Genomic DNA, 17,449 nt, shown 5'->3' on the forward strand with positions numbered 1-17,449 from the left:
CCTCCTGCAGGCGGACGTTGATCCGAGGTAACAGCCTCCCAGTCCAGAGAAGAGTCTTTTTGAGGAGGATTAGGAGAATAATCAGTATCAGTCACAGCTGAGACGAAACCATGCGAGTCTGTAGCATTCTCTGGCAAGGTGCTCTCAGGGAGCGCGGTAATACTGTCCCTGAGCTGATCAACACTACCCCTCTGCCTGGGGGGTCGCTGACAACGAATGCGCCTCTTTTTGGGGGCTCCAGTAATTGCCCGCAGTGTCTGTTGCACGTTTTCCCCCTGCTTCCAGCAAGTCTCACTGCGGCCTGCACACTCACAGCAACTGCGCTGCAGTTTCCTCTCCTCAGAGATTTCCCGCGCTTCTCTGCCCCTGCTTTCGCGCGTTTTGCTTTTTATCCTCTCCTCTCCCTGCGTCACTCTGCCTCCTGTCACATGAGCCTGGCTTCCCATCCACCCCTCAAATCCGTCCCCCGGAACCCCGACTCCCGGCAACAATGGTTCCACCCGTCTGCACAGCTCACCAGGTCCCTGTCCCCTACACAGTCATCATTGCAGTTTCTATATTAGCGGTCACACAACTTTTCCAGGTATTTTACAGTATACGTATACTCGATTTGCCATTCAGGAGTGAGGGAAAGCTGGGTAGGAAAACTTTCAGACCCTCTAGTCTAGTGGTAAGAAAAAAATGGGTTGTCAGTTTTATCAGACTTTGTAAATAATGCCTGAACTGCACTCCTTCGAGGGAGCAGTAGAGGGCGACACAAAGGTGTGTGTATGTACAGAAGATAGGAAATAGTTGCTTTTAATTTGACACTTTTGTTAACAAGTGCTGCCCGTCATGCTTCGAGCTGGCCGCTGGGGGCAGTGCAGTGCATGCAGGTTGGGCTTCCTGGTTGTGAGCACACAGCAGGACTCTGCTCAGTGCGCGCTGGCTGCTTACTGCACCAGTCCTCAGTGCCAGGGCTGGGGGACTGCACTGATCATAGGGGGACTGCAGCTACTCCTGATCCAAGTGACAGCCCTGGGAGGGGTGAGAGAAACTTTTCTTTCCTTGCACAGCCTGCTTGTCTGAGACAGATACTGCATGCAGGCTGCATAGTACCTGCATGCAGGTGCCTCATTGCTGGGGCTCTGGCATGGACAGGGGAAGATCTGCAGCCCCCTGACATCAACCTGCAGCCAGTCACCTTCACCCGTGCCAGGAGTGCCCACCACCAAGTCTATGGCTGGGACCATGAGGTTCAATGGCAATTTAAAACTGAAGATAGGCGAAGCGGTGGGTCTGCAGCCAACCAGGTGGTCTTTAAGGCACTCAGTGTTCAAGAAAGGTTCTGCTTTCCTGGATCCCTACATCACCATCAATGTGGACGAGTGCACCATTGGGAAGACCACCGTCAAGCACAGGACTAATAAGCCCACCTACAATGAAGAGTTCTGCGTTACCATATCCGAGGGGAGCAAGATGGAGTTGGCGGTCTTTCATGACACCCATATTGGGTACGATGACTTTGTGGCTAATTGCACCCTCAGTTTTCAGGAGCTGCTCAGAAACTGCGGACCCACAGACTTCTTTGAAGGCTGGGTAAGTCGGGAGTCATTATTATTTTTATTATCAGTAAGGAATGGGTTAATAATGGTTAAACCCCCCGAAGGTTATCGGTGGGGAACATGGAAGATCTGTCAATCTGATGATTTTGGTGCAATAATCTTCACGCCTGTGTTGACAATCGCATTATTTTAGGATTTCTTCTAGTTGCCGGATGTTATCACTGGGATTGTAGATTTCACCAACGTTTGTTTTCACATTTCCTAAGCCAGTAAAATAGTTTTAAAAAAGTTTCCTTTTTATGCTCAAGAAGAGGAACTATTTTCTGTGCAATGTCTTATTCCCACCTGGCGTTCTTAGGTTAATACAGAATAAATAGCAGATTTATAGGAAATTCTTGTTCTTTAGCACGAAGAGCGATGGGGATTGTTTTGTACAATGGCATACTGGGGGCTACTAGCCCCAGGGCAGGATAAGTTTTGTACCCGCTAATTCAGCAGTAATGTCTGAGTGTCACTTTAAACAAATTATTCCCCCCTGAATGTCCCTTTTATAATGTATTATTACCCCTGAGTGTCCCTTTTAAAGGGAACCTGTCACCCCCAAAATCAAAGGTGAGCTAAGCCCACCAGCATCAGGGGCTTATCTACAGCATTCTGGAATGCTGTACATAAGCCCCCGATGTATCCTGAAAGATGAGAAAAAGAGGTTATATCATACTCACCCAGGGGCGGTCCCGCTGCTGGTCCGGTCCGATGGGCGTCGCGGTCCGGGGCCTCCCATCTTCATACGTTGACGTCCTCTTCTTGTATTCACGCTTCGGCGCAGGCGTACTTATCTGTCCTGTTGAGGGCAGAGCAAAGTACTGCAGTGCGCAGGCGCCGGGAAAGGTCAGAGAGGCCCAGCACCTGCAGTACTTTGCTCTGCCCTCAACAGGGCAGATAAGTACGCCTGCGCCGGAGCCGCAACAGGAAAATAAGAAGAGGACGTCATCGTAAGAAGATGGGAGGCCCCGGACCGGACTGTGACACCCAATCGGACCAGACCGCAGCGGGACCTCCCCTGGGTGAGTATAATCTAACCTCTTTTTCTCCTCTTTCAGGATACATCGGGGGCTTATCTACAGCATTACAGAATGCTGTAGATAAGCCCCTGATGCTGGCGGGCTTAGCTCACCTTCGATTTTGGGGGTGACAGGTTCCCTTTTAAATAAATTGTTCCCAACAAGTTTCCTTTTAAAACAAATTATTCCTCCTGAGTGTCCCTATAAGGTCGGCGTCACACTTACCGTATGGAAAATTGATCCGAGTCTCCCTGACGAGAGTCGCACCAGTGTTCTCCGTATTGTCATCTGTGTGTAATACGTTTGCAATGCGATTTTCGATGTATCCGTATGACATGCGTATGGCTTTACATTTCTCACTGCTTTTCCCCATTGAATGTAATGGCTCAACGGGCTGAAATGATTAAAATGTGTGCGTATTTGTCGCAAGTCACACGGATGGTCCGTGTGGTGTCCAAATTTTTTCTCGCACCCATAGGCTTGCATTAGTGAGACTCGGGTGATATACACGTACAATCGCAGTATGCTGTGATTTCACTGGCACGCTGAATACGCTCGAGAAAGTAAACGGTGATGTGAGCTTCCCCAGATATTAACACTGGTCCGAGTACTATGTGATGTTTTCTCGCATAGCACTTGTCCGTATTCTATGGTAGCGTGACCCCGGCCTAAAATAAATAATTCCCCCCCATGTCCGTTTTCAAACATTTCGACCCCGAATGACCCTTTTAAAGTAAATTGTTCCCGATTTGTCCTTTTAAAACAAACAACGCCCAATGATTGCTCCACTTAGAAAGCATTAATGCCACCTTTGTGCCATTTCTCCTAAAAAATTAAGGTTATACTTGCCTAATCCACACAATACTTTTCTCTCCTGAGCACTAATCAGGCTGGCAGAGGAGGCGCAATTGTGCTGAGACAATGTTGGTTTGTGAGTCGAAAGCCTACTACATCCCGCTGCCAAGAGGAAGGAGAATGGTGAGTCTGGGGGCCCCAGGTGAGTCTGGGGGCCCCAGGTGAGTCTGGGGGCCCCAGGTGAGTCTGGGGGCCCCAGGTGAGTCTGGGGGCCCCAGGTGAGTCTGGGGGCCCCAGGTGAGTCTGGGGGCCCCAGGTGAGTCTGGGGGGCCCCCAGGTGAGTCAGGGGGGCCCCCAGGTGAGTCAAGGGGGCCCCAGGTGAGTCTGGGGGCCCCAGGTGAGTCTGGGGGCCCCAGGTGAGTCTGGGGGCCCCAGGTGAGTCTGGGGGCCCCAGGTGAGTCTGGGGGCCCCAGGTGAGTCTGGGGGCCCCAGGTGAGTCTGGGGGCCCCAGGTGAGTCTGGGGGCCCCAGGTGAGTCTGGGGGCCCCAGGTGAGTCTGGGGGCCCCAGGTGAGTCTGGGGGCCCCAGGTGAGTCTGGGGGCCCCAGGTGAGTCTGGGGGCCCCAGGTGAGTCTGGGGGCCCCAGGTGAGTCTGGGGGCCCCAGGTGAGTCTGGGGGCAATGGCTCCCTGCTCTACCATAGGATCCAACTTTTATCAGTGCAATGTTGACACCGATACAGTTCAAAATTGTTCTCCCCTTGAGATCCGGGTCACCTGATCCGAAGTCTGGTACATGGACACTGCCCTGGATTTTCAGCACTAGTGATGCTACTTCACTTCTTTTTTAGTTTTGCACCCTCGCCTGCGTCCCTCTCATGCTAGGCCACTGGTTCCATAAACATTTACTACCTACACATAGGATAAATAATGTATAATAATGTATAATCCCTGGTGGTCTAAAAGTCAGAAGTGCAAAACATTTTTTTTCGCCCCTTTATCTTTGCACCAGTTTTGAAAAAGTCACCCCTTGTAATGTACAGACACGAAGACTCGCGTAAAACACAATACGCTACATAATAATGTTCTTATTTTCCATTTATACTACATTTGATACATTGATTTACTGCCTCCCCGTCCGCTCATTTAGTCCAACACTTGAATACATTTTACTAATATTTGCAGAGATAATCCCTATATTGTCTCTGCGGGTAGTTGTGTACTTAATGAGATAGTGGAGCAATCAAAGAGTAAAGGTAATATGTGCAGATCCGAGCGGCATTTCGAGCCTTCGTGGGAACAATCAATCATTGTTAATTGCTATTATTAGGTCTTATTTCTCTCTATCTTCACCCTTGTAAAGCCGAGTGGATTTTTGTTCCATTTTGCATGTTGTAGGAAGCAGGAGAGTTTGCGTCTTTGATACAGGCTGCCAATCGCCTAAAACTCACTTGTTCTTTGGGTGAAAAGATCATTTGGCTTCAAAAATAATTGTTCTTGGCAGCATGTTATCTTGTCTAAAGATGACATGTGCTGCCGAGAACAATAGCAGCCTGGGACCTGAAAGTTCCATTAATGATCTTACTGTGCGTACCATAAATTAGGTTTTCCTGTCTAAGGCCATGTGCACACGTTCAGTATTTTTCGCGTTTTTTTCGCTATAAAAACGTGATAAAAATGCGAAAAAACGCGAAAAAAAATGCTTACATATGCCTCCCATTATTTTCAGTGTATTCCGAATATCTTGTGCAAATGTTGCATTTTTTTCTGCGAAAAAATCGCATCGCGGAAAAAAAGCAACATGTTCATTAAATTTGCGTAATTGCGGGGATTCCGCACACCTAGGAGTGCATTGATTTGCTTACTTTCCGCATGTGGCTATGCCCACCATGCGGGAAGTAAGCAGACCATGTGCGGTTGGTACCCAGGGTGGAGGAGAGGAGACTCTCCTCCACGGACTGGGCACCGTATAATTGGTAAAAAAAAAAAAAAAAGAATTAAAATAAAAAATAGTCATATACTCACCTTCGATGGCCCCCGCAGTCTTCCCGCCTCTCAGGTGCACGCTGCGGCTTCGGTTCCTATAGCTGGTGTCACACCTGCAATGACGTCGCGGTCACATGACCGCAATGACGTCGTGGTCACGTGACCGCGACGTCATCGAAGGTCCTGCACACAAAGCATCTATAGGAACGGACGCCGCTGAGGAGATCGGCTGTCTGCAGGTGAGTATAACCATTTTTTTTAATTATTTTTAACATTCTATCTTTTACTATTGATGCTACATCTATAGTAAAAAGTTGGTCACACTTGTCAAACACTGTTTGACAAGTGTGACCAACCTATCAATCAGTTTTCCAAGCGATGCTACAGATCGCTTGGAAAACGTTAGCATTCTGCAAGCTAATGTCGCTTGCAAAATGCTAAAAAAACGCGAAAAGAAACATGCGGATTTCTTGCAGAAAATTTCCGGTTTTCTTCAGGAAATTTCTGCAAGAAATCCTGACGTGTGCACATACCCTAAGGGTATGTGCACATGTCATGATTTCTTGCAGAAATTTCCCAGACAAAACCCGGACATTTCTACCAGAAAACCGCATGCGTTTTTTTGCGTTTTTGACGCGTTTTTTGTGCGTTTTTTCCAAATGCATAGAATTGTGGGAAAAACGCGGAAAATCCGCAAAATTAATGAACATGCTGCTTTTTTTTACCGCGATGCGTTTTTTTCGCTGAAAAAAACGCACCATGTGCACAAAACATGCAGAATGCATTCTAAATGATAGGATGCATAATGTATGCATTTTTAATTTGTTTATATAGCGCTTTTATTGTGAAAAAACGCGAAAAAACCTGAACGTGTGCACATACCCCAAATACGGCACGACCTGAGGCTGCTAACTGACCGCTGATCGCACTTCCGATGCCGTTCATCACTCGTCAGTCAATTGTGTAATTGTCCTGACGATTGGAAGCAGCGGAGTTGTATCCCCTGACAACTGCACAATTCCCCCTCTGTTCTCCCTGACCTATATTTATTGTGGATTTTAGCAGCCTGAACGTGTCTGTAAATTCACCTTTTTTTTTTACATAGGCGAGATTGACAAACTGAAAAATCCCCCAAAAAGGTCAATTTGCTCCCTGGAAATAAAAGGAACACGTGGATGAAGTTAGAAAAATAAAAAAAAACGCTTCACTAGGACTTTATTCTGTTACAGATGTTTTTTTGGAGGGGAGGGGGCAAAAATGGTTGAAAATCCATTCATTAAAAAAAAATAAAATAATAAAATAAAAATATCATAATCTAAATTCAGTACTGCAGTGGAAATCTTTGTGCAAATTGAACAGTTCAGGCCTCATTCAGACATCAGGAGTTTATTGGACAAGTCCTATCTGTGTTTTTCATGGATAAAACTCGTACCGATTATAATCGCATGGCCGTGTACTTTTGTGGACTGAGAGTCCTCCCCAAATCACGCAGACTTGTCCGATATTGATAAGTCTTGGCTCAAACTCCCCATTTCAAATCTATGGGTCCGTGATGCCTTCCATCTGTTTTTTTTTTTCATAGACTGTTTCATAGAATAGGTTTCCATCTGTTTTTTAATTAATCTGAGAAAAACTGACACTGACCAAACTTGCTTTGATAGAAAACACCGTTGAAACTTGGACCATTTATGACGTCAGAACGAGACCCAAGCCGCATATTTCATTTTTTGCTTTGACCCTTGGATCATTTTAGTCTGCGGATATGAGATTTGTAAAAAAAAAAAAAAAATCCAAGTAAGATCTCTGCTTCCTCTTTTGCCCCGTCCTTATACACAAGCAGATAAACTGCCTGTAAGGGCTGTCCCACACGTCCAGATAATTCCGGTACCGGAATAAATCGGTACCGGAGTTATCCGTGTCCGTGTGCCTGGGAACTCACGGAGGCCATACGTGCGGCACACGTGTGCCGCCCGTATGGCGAGTGGGTACCACACGGAGCGTGTGGTACCCACTCTGCATGGTGCTGAAGCTGCGATTCATATCTTCCCTGCAGCAACGTTTGCTGTAGAGAAAATATGAAGAATAGTGTTTAAAATAAAGATCCATGTGTCCGCCGAACCCCCCCACCCCCTGTGCGCCCCCCCCAGCTAGTCAGAAAATACTTACCCGCTCCCTCGCTGCTTCCTGGTCTGGCCGCGGCTTCTCCTGCATGCGGTCACGTGGGGCCGATCATTTACAGTCATGAATATGTGGCTCCACCTCCCATAGGGGCGGAGCCGACTATTCATGATTGTAAATGATCGGCCCCACGTGACCGCATACAGTAGGAGGCGCGGCCAGACCAGGAAGGAGCGAGGGAGCGGGTAAGTATTTTCTGACCAGCGGGGGGGCGCACAGGGGGTGGGGGGGCGGCGGACACATGGATCTTTATTTTTAACACTATTCTTCATATTTTCTCTATAGCAAATGCTGCTACAGGGAAGATATGAATACCGGCTTCAGCACCATGTGGGGGGGACAGCGCTTACTGTAGCGCTGTCTCCTGCACGCACACGGACCCCAGACGGAGAATGTCTGTGTGAGGTCCGTGTTTTACGCGGACCCATTGACTCTATTGGGTCCGTGTAAAACGTGCGCTCCCACGAACACTGACATGTCTCCGTGTTTGGCACACGGAGACACGGTCCGCAAAAAATCAATGACATCTGCACAGATGCATTGATTTTTATGGGTCTACGTGTGTCAGTGTCTCCGGTACGTGAGGAAACTGTCACCTCACGTACCGGAATCACTGACGTGTGAAACCGGCCTAAAAGCGTAGAATGACGATTGTCGCTCGTCCAGGTTCATTTTCACGTGTGATGATCGACACAGGAGTTCTCATGAGCGTTTTCTCACTAGGAGTGATTTAGAAAGGGCCATGAATGTTTAGGGTATATGTACACACAATCTTTTTGCAGAGCTTCTGGAGTAAAATCAGAGCTGAAAGTCAAAGTTTTTCAAGTACTTTTGAGATTTGGCGAGTTTCTGGTTAGCGGCTATTTTGCCCTGTTTTTAGAACGACCTGCAAGTTTTTGAGGAATTTTGCATTTTTGAGGAGGTTTTGGAGAGATTATTTTTTTCTTCTGCACACATAACCAGTTCCTTCTCTAAAAACTCTTAAAAAAAAAACCTTTGCATGCACATAGCCTTAGAATGTGTTCACACAGAGTCTTTTTACTGAGTTTTTGGAGTAGGAACTGAACTAAAACTAAACTAAAAGAGTTTCAGCTTAGTGGCTATGTGCCCAGGAAGTTTACTGAATGGAAACTCTCCAAATCCTTCTCAGAATGCTAAACTCCTCCAAATAAAGTAATAAAAAGCTGTGTGAACACGCTCTTAGGCTTTGTGCTCAAGAGTTTTATTGCGGTAGTCAAAAACCACAAGTTTCATAATGGAAACTAATTCAGGTAACGGTCCTTTTTCGGGGATTATTTTTTTTTACAAATTTTTCATTTCCTGAATCAGTTTTGAATAGGTTTTCTTGCAGCTTCTTTATTTTACCTTGCTTGGATTGATTGATGTGATTTTCCATCAGGAGCAACTTCAGAGAAGAAACATGCATTTTTCAAAACCCTGAAGTAGCATAAAAATGCTAAAAAGACTGGAAACTTGACCAGCAAAATGGTTTTGCTTTAGAAATTAATACGAAGAGTATTTCAAGCAGTTTTTTCCAGATGTATTTCAGAGAAACCCATGTACACTTGATCTTTCGGTGAGGGGTCATTGAATTGTATAAAAGCCGCATGGATCATCTGATCACTTATGATCATGAAGCTGCTTTTACCTATTTTGGATCCCATCTTGCATCCCTGGGTCCCATCTTGTATCCTCGGGTCCCATCTTGTATGCTCGGGTCGCATCTTGTATCCTCGGGTCCCATGTTGTATTATTGGGTCCCATCTTGTATCCTCGGGTCCCATCTTGTGTGCTCGGGTCCCATCTTGTGTGCTCGGGTCCCATCTTGTGTCCTCGGGTCCCATCTTGTGTCCTCGGGTCCCATCTTGTGTCCTCGAGTCCCATCTTGTGTCCTCGGGTCCCATCTTGCGTCCCTGGGTCCCATCTTGCGTCCCTGGGTCCCATCTTGCGTCCCTGGGTCCCATCTTGCGTCCCTGGGTCCCATCTTGCGTCCCTGGGTCCCATCTTGCGTCCCTGGGTCCCATCTTGCGTCCCTGGGTCCCATCTTGCGTCCCTGGGTCCCATCTTGCGTCCTCGGGTCCCATCTTGTATCCACGGGTCCCATCTTGTATCCCTGGGTCCCATCTTTGATATTTCGAAACTGAGGTTTTCCGAATTATACAAGACCACAGATATTTATATACTGATATATATTTTTTATATTATCTATATATTATACATTTATTTATATATTTATAGATATATACTTCACAGACTGTTCAACAGCCACAACACATGAGAGGCTTGCCTAACAGACAATCCCTGCATGTGTTGTGGCTCTAGAACATCCATGAAACATGCAGCCATGGGGACTCAAACATATTTTTCGAACACGCCGAAGTCACTCGGTTAGCTCCGGAGCATGCTTAGATAACACCTTATCTGAGGACATTCGCTCATCACTAGTCTTCAGTTACCCATCACCAATAACTCATGAATGTTGTCACTTTATATTATGTAATAGACCTTCATAAAATAGTCAAACGCCTTATAAAATGTAATGTAAAGTAGTACAGTACGTTATACTAGGGGCGTAAGAATAGAATAAAAACTTCCTACAATCAGTCTCGGATACATTCTAACCCTGATACATTTCTCAGAACGTCGGTTGACAGACAACAAGGTACATTAGACCATTACATGACGTCAAAGCTGGAAAATCTATTCTTCTTACCTCCTCGGCTATTTCCCTCCGTTCATGACCAAACATGTAAACTGAATAATGGATTGTATATATATTGTCAATTACCGTATTATGAGCCGGTAATAAAGGCGCAGTATTTACTGCCGCCGATTGTTCCTGTCCGTATTAGACACTGCTTTATGTCTACTGTTTTTATTTGATTTTTACAGACTATTCCTCCACCCATGGAAGATGATATGGTCTTAGGCGAGCATCGTAAAATAGCAAATCCTCACTCACATGGCTGGAAGTTCTAATGGTTTCATTGTGAAAATGAGGGAATATATTGCAAAATGTTTTATGTGGCGTATTTTTATTTTTTACTGGCATTTTCTAGACTTTTTTTTAATCCATAAATGCTACAAATGCTTACAATATGCACAAAAAATGCCCGTCACCTTTCTGTCATTTTTTTTAAGCTTTCCCATTAACTTGTATTCCTTTTGTAAAATGCCTAAATTAAATGGTATTCCCATCTCCAAGACCCTATCCCAAAATTTAATAGGTGTAATAATGGTAGTACTAGCAAATACCCCCAATTAGAAGAATTATTCAATAAATTATTTGCAGTATTTGGTTTCTCCGTTTTACTCCTTTCTTCTTATGTTTCTTATGGAGTTGTTTAGTCCTTGGGACTCTGGGTCTTTCTGGCACGATTCTGTGCTTTAAATCTCCCAGACAATATGTTGCCTAGTTTTGTTTTACCCCAATTAGAAGTGTAGTATAGTTCTTCTGATTAGCTATGTCACTTACCCCATGTGCAGGGCATTGCAGTAGCTTAGGTGTCACTGATTACGACCACTCGTATAGTGACAGTTAGTTGTTAGTGGCAACCATGGATACCAAAGTTACTGCAATGGCCTCCACATTCGGTAAGCCACATAGCTAATCAGAAGAACTATACTTCATTTTTAATTGGAGGTATTTGCTAATATTATTGCACCTACTACATATTGGGATAGGATCTTAGAGATGGGAATACCCCTTTACGGTCAGGTCAATACTTTTAACTGCTTAACGTTGTTTTGAAAGCCTGAAGGTGTTGAAAGGATGCTCAAAAGCCTGAATATATGAGCAGTAAATTCATTTTTACATAGAAATGAATATGTTCAAAATATATATATTTTTAAGCATATTTTCTCTGCAAAAAATGCCAGAAAAAGATGCAATGTGAACATATCCTGACTTTGGAGATAATCCGTTGCCACTAAGGTCTTTTCTTATGGATTGAGTCACAAAAAAGTATTAAACCTCATTCACACATCAGTATTTGGATGCCAAAACCAAGAGTGTCTCCAAAACAGAACAGGTGTTAAACGAGTGGACAGTCATATGACTGCAATTAAACGATTTGCTTACTTTCTGTCCTATTCCGACTAGACGTGTCCAGCCTTGCTCGATTCACTTGTATTGAGCTAGTTCGCACACGTCTAGTCGGCATGTGACTGCATGTTTGCAAATCAAATATTTACTGTCATGTGCCTGCCTGCTACCATTACTGGAGAATCATGACTGTGCACATTGTAAGGATTCAAGTCTGCTGTCTCGTAGAGTTACTGCAGACATGAACACCAAGCCTGGACATCCCCTTAAGGCCATGTTCTCATGTGCAAAAACACTGTGTTAAATCAGTATTTGGTAAAAGCAGATTTTCTCATTACTTAGATAGATGACTGTTGGTGCTTTTAGAATTCTATGGAGGCTGGAAGGAGAAGCTAGAGAAAGAGACAGGTGTTCTATTGCAAGTGCTAGAGAAAGAGACAGGTGTTCTATTGCAAGTTCTCCTGAAATGAGTCACCATAAAACGTTATGAGCACCAACAGCCATCTCCTATCAGTTGTGGGAAATTCTATACGCATTAAAGACAGATTTTAGCCATGAATTGAGATTTTTGAGAATGAATGACCAGTCCTGTAGGAGAAGAAGCTGATTTCACTAATGAGATATATTACAAAGTTTCTTATTTTCACAAGTACTATTAATTTATGGGGGAAAAAAATAATAATTAAATGACTCATTCAAGCTGGCGGCAGGGTCCCATGACTTCTGTGTACGCCCCTGCAAGAGGTCCCAGCGCTTGGACTCACAGGGATTAGTATGACATTTCCTACCCTGTGTGTAGGGCATGACTTAAGACTTTGGGAATACCCCATTAGATCCATGCACTGCTTAGTGCAGGGAATTCATAACCTATTTCAGAAGTTTGGAGTCAGAACGTCTCCATCAGTTCCATAGCAGATCTGCATCACATGATTTATGACATCTGCAATATTCATCGGTGTTGTTACAGAAATCCATTTAGATTTCCTCTAAAGTCTAGGTATAAGGAATAGTGATCAACGAATATACTCGTAATTACCCGAGATTTCTCGAGCACGCTCGGTGGTCCTCCAAGTATTTTTTAGTGCTCGGAGATTTAGTTTTTCTTGCCGCAGCTAGATGATTTACATCTGTTAGCCAGCATAAGTACATGTGGGGTTTGCCTGGTTGCTAGGGAATCCCCACATGTAATCAAGCTGGCTAACAGATGTAAATCATTCAGCTGCGGCGCTAAAAACTAAATCGCCGAGCACTAAAAAATACTCGGAGGATCCCCGAGCGTGCTCGAGAAATCTCGAGTAACGAGTATACTCACTCATCACTAATAAGGAAGTAAACGGTGAAGACATTTCTTTGCATCTTCTTGCGTGTGACCTACATGCTGCAGGAGTGAGATGGAGGGGAAATATCTGTATGGGACAATGTGTTCTGCCCAGCGTCGGACTGGAGCACCTTGGGCCCACCAGAGAAAATCATTCTTGGGGCCCACTATGTAGCTACATAGAAATAAATACAAGACCACCGATTTGTGCGATAAAACACGCTAATATCAGAGTGTATAATATAAGGTAGTACATGTAATACACTTAATTATGTAGCAGGGGTTGGGTTAGCCCCCTCATAGAATATAATATAGTCCCCTCATAGAATATAATGTAGCCCCCCTCATAACCCTCTCCACCACCTCCATCATTTTTCTCCCCCTCCACCCCATCATTGTCCTCATCACCACCTCCATCATTGCCTTCTCCACCACTACCACCATCATTGCCCTTTCCACCACATCTATCATTGCTTTGTCCCCCACCACCCCATCATTACCCTTTCCACAACCTCTATGATTATTTTCTCCCCCACTACCCACATCATTGCCCATTCCACCACCTCCATCATTGCTTTCTCCCCCACCACTCCCATCATTGCCCTTTCCACAACCTCTATGATTATTTTCTCCCCCACTACCCACATCATTGCCCATTCCACCACCTCCATCATTGCTTTCTCCCCCACCACTCCCATCATTGCCCTTTCCACAACCTCTATGATTATTTTCTCCCCCACTACCCACATCATTGCCCATTCCACCACCTCCATCATTGCCTCCTGCCCCACCACCATCATTGCTTTCTCCCCCACCACCCCCATCATTGCCCTTTCCACAACCTCTATGATTATTTTCTCCCCCACTACCCACATCATTGCCCATTCCACCACCTCCATCATTGCCTCCTGCCCCACCACCATCATTGCTTTCTCCCCCACCACTCCCATCATTGCCCTTTCCACTACCTCTATCATTGTTTTCTCCCCCACCACCCCATCATTGCAATTTCCACCATCTCCATCATTGCCTCCTCCCCCACCACCCCCATCGTCCTTTCATCACCCACATCATTGCCTTCTCCAACACACACACACACACACTCAGCATCACTCACCTCTCTGTCCGTTTCCCAGCAGCATCTTCATCACTGGCAGCTTCCTCTCCGGCACAGCCGTGCGCTGAATGATGTCATCCAGCTGCGCTGCTGTATCAGACAGGAAGCAGGACCGTTACCTGCAGCTCCACTGCCATTTTCTCCTGTAGGCAGCAGAGCTGCAGGCATCACTCCCTGTCAGCTGCACATGAGGGCAATCTGGCCAGGGGCCCCCCACAGCCGGATAGACAGGCCAGATTGCTATCAATGTTAGCCGCCTGCAGGGCCCCCATCCACCTCCAGTGCAGCCGCATTGGCTTTACATGCGGTATGTCAGCCCCAGCCTGCGGCGAACACTGCCAGCTATTACAGTGAAATGAATATTCACCCCTCTCCATGCCGATGGGGATGTGGGGAAGAGCGAATATTCATTTCTCTTTAGCAGCAGGGACAGGATTCTGTCTCCCGCTGCTGCTCTGCTGGCATCGTGCGGGCCCTCTGACTCACGGGCCCCATAGCAGCTGCATGGTGTGCCGTTATTAGTGATACACCACTGGCTTTGGGCCCCTGGATCAGCGGGGGCCCTAGGCAGCTGGCGGCACTGTATGCCAGCAAGTGTCAGTGCCTGGGCCCACCGGGGAATCCTCCGTTTTTCCAGTGGGCTAGTCCGACCCTCCTGCGGCTTATCAAGATGAACGTTGTAAGGCATATACAGCCCATGATTACTGTGTAAGGGCCGGTTCTCCTGAAGCATCTCTGCTGCCTATATCTGAAATGCGACAGATATCATTGCAAAGAAGGAGCTGGAGAGCCGTCCATTTCGCCCTTTTACATGGCAAATTTGCTTCTACATCTGCAGCATCATTTGATATATTGTCTGGGCTGCGGCTATACTGCAACATGTCCTTGAAACTTCATAAAACGGCAAGCACTCTGATCACACTCTGATCACACTCTGGTCGCTCTCTGATCGCTCTCTGGTCGTTCTCTATACTCTAGTCGCTCTCTGGTCGCACTCTGGTTGCTCTCTGGTCGCACTCTGGTTGCTCTCTGATCGCACTCTGGTTGCTCTCTGATCGCACTCTGGTTGCTCTCTGATCGCACTCTGGTTGCTCTCTGATCGCACTCTGGTTGCTCTCTGATCGCACTCTGGTTGCTCTCTGATCGCACTCTGGTTGCTCTCTGATCGCACTCTGGTTGCTCTCTGATCGCACTCTGGTTGCTCTCTGATCGCACTCTGGTTGCTCTCTGATCGCACTCTGGTTGCTCTCTGATCGCACTCTGGTTGCTCTCTGATCGCACTCTGGTTGCTCTCTGATCGCACTCTGGTTGCTCTCTGATCGCACTCTGGTTGCTCTCTGATCGCACTCTGGTTGCTCTCTGATCGCACTCTGGTTGCTCTCTGATCGCACTCTGGTTGCTCTCTGATCGCACTCTGGTTGCTCTCTGATCGCACTCTGGTCGCTCTCTGATCGCACTCTGGTCGCTCTCTGGTTGCTCTCTGATCGCTCTCTGGTCGCTTTGGTCGCTCTCTGATTGCACTCTTCGCTCTCTGCACTCTGGTCACTCTCTGATTACACTCTGGGCGCACTCACACTCTCAAAACGATGGATAGCACTCGTCCAATTCTTACGGTAGTGTGCATAAGACCTAACAGTCATCAGCGGCTCACATCTGCTGCTGTTTAAAAGCCACAGTGTAACCGCTTCATGTGAATGCAGCCGTAAGCTCTAATCCTCATCGAGTCCCAAGCACCAATATTCCTCCATTATTTTTTCTCTTTTTTTGCATTACCTTCCTTTCATGTTTTTTTCATTATTGTTCGCCATGCCCATCCTGTGCCCTTTCCTCTTGGGTGTGCACAATATTTGGCACCTGGCAGATGTCTGCTTATTTCTCTCTGACACATGTGATTTTTTTTTTCACTGAGATGAAACAGTCTCGAAAAGACCCAACCGGTTGATCCAGATGCCTGAGCGCTGTTTTCAGCCTGAGAGTAGCTTTCACTTATTACGTCCTGTTTTCTCGTGTCCCTGGACGCCGACCAAGCTCCCGGTGTGACTTTACCTCTTTTGTAGAGTTACTTTGTTTGTGATGTGTTTGTTGTTATTCTTCACTGCACTGTTTTTTAATGTTCACTCCTGCCTATTATGTTACTAAATATGCCAGTGGTCATGATATTGATTACATAATGACACATTTCCTATTTTTCATTGCCTACAAATTAATATATGGTGACAGTGGGTTTTCTCTTATCAATATTCATGATTAACAAAATACAAATTTATTGGAAAGTAGAAGGGAATAAATGCATTAAAAGCAACTCCAAGCAAGAAGAGGATTCAACAGAAATTCCCTAATCTCGATCCAGCAGATCTGAATTAGAAATGTAAAGAAGATTGTTTTCGTCTATGACAATAATGGAGTGTCTATTGCATATCCCACCAGTGTCTGTTGCATATCCCACTAGTGTCTATTGCATATCCCACCCTGTATTGCCAAAGCCCTGCCCCCGCAGTTACCTGTACAATGATGGATATCTGATATTGCCGTTTAACCCTTTCAAGTAATGACTGAGGTGCTGTACCACTGAAATGATGTTGACGTTGGAGTCAGATAGCAACGTTGGTCAAAGATTATGCCTTATATGGCCAGTCTCACACGTCCAGATAATTCCGGTACCGGAGTTATCCGTGTCCGTGTGCTCACGTAGACTATCCGTGTGGGATCCGTGTGATGTCCGTGAGTACGTTTTTTAAGGTCCGTGTGCTGTCCGTGTGCTGTCCGTGTATTGCAACAATTTTTACAATTTTAACCCTATGACAGGAAAAACGCACACGGGCGGCACACGGATGGCACACGGACAGCATCCGTGTGCGGTACGTGTTTACACGCACCCATTGACTTTAATGGGTCCTTGTGATCCGTGCGTTCCCACGAACACTGACATGTCTCCATGTTTTGCAAACGGACACACGGTCTGTGAAAACACGCTGACATGTGCAGAGACACATTTATTTTAATGTGTCTACGTGAGTTAGTGTCTCCGGTACGTGAGAAAACTGTCATCACGCGTACCGGAGCCACTGACGTGTGAAACAGGCCTCAGATAGTGTAGCAACTCAATCGGGAAAGTCGGTAACAAACTAAAAAAAACCTGCAACTGACCCTGCCATTTCATGTACTAGACATCCTGACCACGCAGTCCCTAGTGGTTCTGTATGAGCTAAGATTGCCCTAACTACAGACTAGATTATGGCAACTCTGACCTATGCAGCCTGAAAGGCTGTGGAACGCTTCATGTTCCTCCTACAGAACCGGAGGGCAGAGCAGAGGGCAAATTACCTACAGAAGGGAAAGTGTGCTGAAATAGAAAGAGACCCCAGATCTTTTTAGAAAGTAGGCAGCATATTTTCTACCAGTCTTGTAT

At 46.0% G+C, this 17,449-nt stretch overlaps 1 protein-coding gene across 1 annotated transcript in view; it reads left to right on the forward strand.

The window, feature by feature from the left end:
• The first annotated feature begins 846 nt into the window (after positions 1 to 846).
• Positions 847 to 17,449, forward strand: part of PRKCH (protein kinase C eta) — a 200,214-nt gene continuing 183,611 nt past the window's right edge. The window contains exon 1 of the mRNA XM_077265566.1: positions 847 to 1,578. Within this exon, the coding sequence (XP_077121681.1) occupies positions 1,219 to 1,578 (360 nt within the window). The 5' untranslated portion in view covers positions 847 to 1,218. The remainder of the gene's footprint in view (positions 1,579 to 17,449) is intronic.

The sequence above is a fragment of the Ranitomeya variabilis genome, chromosome 1 (assembly GCF_051348905.1).
Source record: "Ranitomeya variabilis isolate aRanVar5 chromosome 1, aRanVar5.hap1, whole genome shotgun sequence".
In the NCBI taxonomy this organism is placed as follows: domain Eukaryota; kingdom Metazoa; phylum Chordata; class Amphibia; order Anura; family Dendrobatidae; genus Ranitomeya; species Ranitomeya variabilis.